This window comes from Planococcus citri, chromosome 2 (genome assembly GCF_950023065.1).
Source record: "Planococcus citri chromosome 2, ihPlaCitr1.1, whole genome shotgun sequence".
Lineage (NCBI taxonomy): Eukaryota > Metazoa > Arthropoda > Insecta > Hemiptera > Pseudococcidae > Planococcus > Planococcus citri.
This window is the reverse complement of record NC_088678.1, coordinates 20,800,212-20,806,211: the sequence shown is the minus strand read 5'-3', so window position 1 is coordinate 20,806,211 and position 6,000 is coordinate 20,800,212. Positions and strand designations below refer to the sequence as shown.

At 35.8% G+C, this 6,000-nt stretch overlaps 1 protein-coding gene across 2 annotated transcripts in view; it reads right to left on the bottom strand.

Moving 5' to 3' along the window:
* Positions 1-6,000, bottom strand: part of 14-3-3zeta (tyrosine 3-monooxygenase/tryptophan 5-monooxygenase activation protein zeta) — a 91,378-nt gene continuing 85,378 nt past the window's right edge. The window contains exon 5 of one of the 2 annotated variants that reach the window (XM_065348949.1): positions 1-2,050. In XM_065348949.1, the coding sequence (XP_065205021.1) occupies positions 1,898-2,050 (153 nt within the window). In that variant the 3' untranslated portion in view covers positions 1-1,897. The remainder of the gene's footprint in view (positions 2,051-6,000) is intronic. The other variant, XM_065348948.1, reaches the window with a different exon arrangement.

Genomic DNA, 6,000 nt, shown 5'->3' with positions numbered 1-6,000 from the left:
TCATCTTTTCCATCCGTGTACTTCGTCGAAAAAAACAATAATGTAATTTGTTTAAATTTTTTCACTTTTTAATTATACCAAATCGCTTGTCATTCGTTCTCTTATCAATTTAATTGATAAAAATCCAACAACGCTACATCGAATCGATAATATCGTTAATATTACACAGAGATATATTATTATTTCATACATTTTAATAATAATGTGCGATAAACAAACCAAAAAAACAAAAAAAAAAAAAAAAAAGAACAGAAAAAAGAGAGAAAAGGTATTATATTAAACATAATCAGTATCAAAAAAAAATTACATCTCTACACAAATTACAATATAATTTTTTCCAATTTCAAAGACACGCAGATCTGGCAGATTTTTCCCTTTTCAGACGCAGAATTTTTCCTCTTTCATTATCTAGGTAAGTATATATATATTGAGAGAATTCGAGCGAATTTTTTTTTTTTTTTACCATACATACGGAATCAAGCGACGGTTAAACTTTAAATAAAGGAGCAGGGGTGGGGGTGGGAGGGGGGGAGTGAGGAGGAAATGTCTACGAACGTGATTTATACGCAGACGTACTCTCCAGAGAGCCCGTGGAATCGATTTAGCCATTATATTTCGTACTATTACAACACTATAGTCTTGCTCGCTTTTCCAGAAGTAAATTTTATACATTATATAATACGATCGTGTATGGCGCAAATACCCCGCAAAAAAAAAACAAACATCGGTCATCTGTTTCGATAATAATAATTTCAGGTGTAATTTCATTCATACCTGGGTCATTTCTCTCGTTCGAATACGTTGTATCGGGGGGTAGATAGGTATTTATAGGTATAGGGTAGGTACATTAACAACAACACTCGTGTCTGTGAAAACGATTACAATATTTTTATAGTACACAGTAAAACAAGGTTAACTCTTACGGATGCGGATGTATTTATATCGTAAAAATGGAACGAAACGTTATCAACTTTTTCTATACTCCCAACGTTTTTTTTCTCATTTTTCAAAACTTCAAAATGGGTGTTTGAGGACTGCTAAGTAATGGAACAACAAAACAGAAAAAAAAGAAGAAAAAAACACACATACACACAAATAGATACATACATCGAGAAACGGACAGAATAACGAACGCGGTTGTTGTGTGAACATAGGCGGAGGCGGCGTCGTAAGAAATACAAAAAAAAAATAAATAATCAAAAGTCCAAAAGTAGATAGAAATTATCAACGAATTCTTTCTTTTTTTTCCATTATTCAAGGGCTTCGCATCAGCATAATATATTGTAGTACATAGGTAAACAACTATCAAGAGGTGTGAGACACGATAGGTGATTGGAATATAGGTAATAATTATTTCAGGACATTGTGCAGTGTTTGCTCGTTGTTTAAAGGTACGTACACGATTATTATTATTTTATTTTTAATATTATCATTATTATTATTATTAGTAAATAGGAGAGAGAAAGGAAACAAAAACACATTACGTACAGTTACATGACGTGTGTGATGAGGATAAAAATTCGACCAATTTTTCACATTTTTTTTTAATACATCGATTTTATTATATTTTCGAGAAAAAAAAACTACCTATTTTTTTTTAAATATTATTATTATTATCATCGTATAATTTTCGTCTTTCCTTTATTTTTTTTCTCCTCCAAAAAACAACATAATATTCTTCGAAACGGTAAAAGTAAATATTATATAAATGTAGTATTTTTTGCTGCTTGTTTTGAATTTTCAATTTTTACGTTTTTACAGTTTTTTTTTCCATTTTTAATTTCGTTTTCAATATTACAGTAGTAGGTACTTCTTGCTAACAGCCCTCGCGCGAAATATATAATATAAAAAAAAATAATAATAATTAATAATAGTAGTAATAAAACTTAAATTTTATTTAATTTTCGCCGCCTTCTATTGGCTCTTCTTCGGTGGCGACGTCTGTCGTCCATAACGTTAAATTGTCCCTTAATAGCTGCATGATTAGCGTTGAGTCTTTGTAACTGTCTTCGTTTAGTGTGTCTAATTCGGCGATCGCTTCGTCGAACGCCTGGAAAAAAAATTGAAAACAAACATGTACATTAGCACTTTTTCAAGCTAGGTTTTTAGAAAATAAAAAACTGAATTAAAATTAAGTACCTAATAATAATTATCAACTAAATAATAAATGATACGAGCCGAAAGATCGATTCTTTTGCTAAAATTTCATTTTGTGATATATGAAAAAAAAAGAAAAGCTGTACACTGGTGAAACGATATGCCAAGTAGGTGATTTTTAATTTACATTCAACAACAATGGAGAATTCAAGACGAAGGAAACTAGACGATAGTGCTAGAGGAAATTTACATTTAGGACCAAATTGGGGTACATGTGGAGGGGGTTGAGAGAGTCTAATCGGAAAATTAATTCGATATTCGATCTCAACGCTCCTGAAACCCAAGCAAACGATATGTCACACAATATTTTCATTTTTTCGGTTTTCCCACATTTTGGACCAAATCGAGGTACACGTGGCGGGAGTTGAGAGGGTCTAATCGAAAAATTAATTCGATATTCGAACTTAAAGCTCCAAAAACCTAAGCAAACGATATGTCACATGATATTTTTATTTTCCCCACATTTTAGACCGATTTGGGTCCCTGTGGAAGGGGTTGAGAGGGTCTAATCGAAAAATTAATTCGATATTCGACCTTGACGCTTCAAAATCTCAAGCAAACGATACGTCACACAATATTTTCATTTGCTTCACATTTTTGACCTAATTGGGGTACCTGTGGAAGGGGTTGAGAGAGTCTAAACGAAAAATTGACTCAATATTCGAACTTGACGCTCCAAAAACCCAAGCAACCGATATGTCACACGGTATTTTCACTCTCCCTACATTTTCGACTAAGGGGGGGGGAGGACTGTGCCACTGTGGTAGGGGTTGTGAGGTTTTAAACAAAAAATTGACTTTATATTCGAACTTGACGTTCCAAAAACCCAAGCAAACGATATGTCACACAATATTTTCAATTTTACCCCATTTCTGAATGAATTTGGATCCCTGTGGAGGGGGCTGAGACGGTCTAATCGAAAAATTAACTCGATATCCGAACTCGACGTTCCTGAAACCCAAGCAAACCATACGTCACACGATATTATCAATTTCGCTCCATTTTTGAGCGAATTTGGGTCCCTTTAGAAGGTGTTGCGAGAGGGATTTAATTGAAAAATCAATTCCATATTCGTCAGGGCGTTGAAAACTCCAGCAAACGGTTTGGATTTCGGTTCAAATTCAATATCAAACTAAAATTAAATGAAATTGAAAAGGAAAAAAAAGTAAAAACTACCAAGATCTTTTCACAATGAAAAGTAAATTTTATAATTTCACTTCAAACGAATCGTTCGCGAACGAGAAGAATGGATCAGACTCCCACTCCACTCAAACTTTCAATCCACAAATGGCCAAAAAAATCACATGAAAAAACTCTTTTTCGGCTATCTATGCATTTTGAAGTCGTTCATTCGAATCGAGCACATCGTTCGCGAACGACACAAATGGATCAGACTCCCACTCCACTCTCACTTTAAATCCAATCCAGAAATAGTCACAAAAAATCACAAAAAAGAATAACTCTTTTTCGCCTATCTATACATTTTGAAGTCTTTCATTCGAATTGAGCAAATCGTTCGCGAACGAAAACAGAACACTCATCGAATCATTCGCGACTATCTCAATATTTTTTTCTCGTCCAATATGTTACGCGATTTTCCTCCCTTTTCACGATTCGTTGCTTTTAAAAGTACATCGTTCGCGAACGAACGACTTAAATTCGACAAATCGAACACGTTCAATCGTTCACGAACGATTCGCTCAAAACACCACTCCCCAAACTCGTTTTCGTTCATTTCGTGCGCTGAAAAATTCAAAAATTTCATTTCAAGTCGTCTTTCAATTCACCGCCACAGCTTGAAGGCAAATTACCATAATTTTTGATACTCGTGTTCACAAAATCGACCCAACAGATAACCCAACAAACCAAAAACCCACCACTAGAGGTCGAAATAAAGGCAGGTGTCCAAATTACAGCGAGACCAAAGAGACCTGACCATTTCAAAATAATCTCTTCAACTTCGTTACCCACACAACCGTGTTAAAGCGGAGAGTACAAAATGACTGTCTCACAAACACTCCCTCCCCCTCCCCCTCCCCAATCCTCTAAACTTTCGCTTCGAAAAAATAATTATATTAATTACACGAACGTCCAAAAGGCCGAAATATTATCAAAACGCGTCGAGATTTGAGCGAGAAAAAAAATGGCGAAAAAACTTACACAGGGGAAAATTATCAAAACCCATGTTCCCCTTCTCAATGCTTCTTTTTCTTCTTTTTCTTTTTTTTTCGCTTCAACTTCTTCTTCACCAACGCGAACCTTCTCTTCTCTCTTTTTTAATCTCGTTCAATCTACATTCTACACCGTTAATTCTCAACATTTAGCTTCTAGCAACAGTCTGCTTTCAAAAGAACAAAAATCGCGAGTTGAAATTAAAATAATCCAAAGCACAAGCGAACGAGGAACGAGGAGGCAGCGAAAAACAATAACATTTCGAGTCTACTTTTAATTATAGCTTCTTTTTCCATATTTTTTTCTTAATATTACGCCGACGCGACAACTTTTTCTTTTCTCGACAGACGCCTCCTCTGCTAAGGCTCCCGGAGAACCTCCTCTCCCTCCTTGATCACTTCACCTTTCCACTCCGGATCAGTAATTACCTTTCGAGCAGGTATTACAACAACAACAGATACCAGGGGAAAAGAAACTTTCGTCGAAAATTAAAACCAAAAAAAGAAAAAAAAAAGGCGAAGAAAATTTCTTCTCGTTTCGCTTTCATTTTCGATAGTTACCAAAAACAACACCACCTACGTTCTGCAAAGAACTTGTGTTTTCTCGCCTACTTTCGTCGCTTTTTTTTACACGCGAAAAACTTACTAGTTATCGGAACCGTTTATCTCGAAAGAATATTTCTTCGAGAAATCCCACCGAAACCGAGGCAAAAATCACGAATAATAAAACCAAGCAACGTTCACCAGCTACCATATGGAATATATTGGAAAAACCCCGCAGATACTCGGGGCATATCTATTAAAAGTGTAAAAATTTTCCACTATGCTTTTTTCTTCTCATTCGACGCGAGATGAGCTGAAAAAATATTTGATAAGATGATACCGGGGCAAGGCGAGCCAAGAAAGAGGTAGCAGCGGATAATGTGTTATCATCTCGACCAAACGAGCAACGCGTATCCTTATACGTATTTTTCCACGTATACCATTTTCATCTTCCCTCAGCCATGTTTCTTCCTTTTTTTTCTCGCTATGCCAAAAATATACCCTTCAATCCTCCCAAAGCCACATTTTCGAAAACGACGAATAAATTAAATTTTAGTTTCCATCTTCTACTTCTTTTTTTTTTTACCAGCTTCCTCTCTCACTCCTCCTCTTGAGACCAAAGCGAGGAAGAAGGATAAAAAAAAGGTCGAAAGAGAGTAGAGAGCCGACCGACTTTCTATTTTCGAGCTTTCGAGCTCCACACGTTACACGTTAACACGCGAGAAAATTTAATTTTCCATTTATTTCGCGCCCTTCGCGCTTCTTCTGCCTTCTCATTCGAACCGAACCGAACGCCAAAAACCCTATATACTTATTTTTCCATCCGTTTCTTTTTTCTCTCTCTTTGTTTTTTTTCCTGGCCTTTTTTTCCACCTCTTCACTCAACACTTCATTGTATCCTATATAAGTAGGTACACATCAGCAAGCTATATGGTACGCAGAAGCAGCAAACACGGACATCTCAGGCTCAACCTTTTACACGCAGATGATCTCTTCTACGAGTACATGTAGGCTATAAGACTGTAGGCTGCCATTCATGTGGAAAATTTGACCGCGCGTATCGTCTCTGAAAATGTATCTTCGAATGTGGTAGTCGAGAGCATTTTTTTATCCAACAATTCTCATTGGA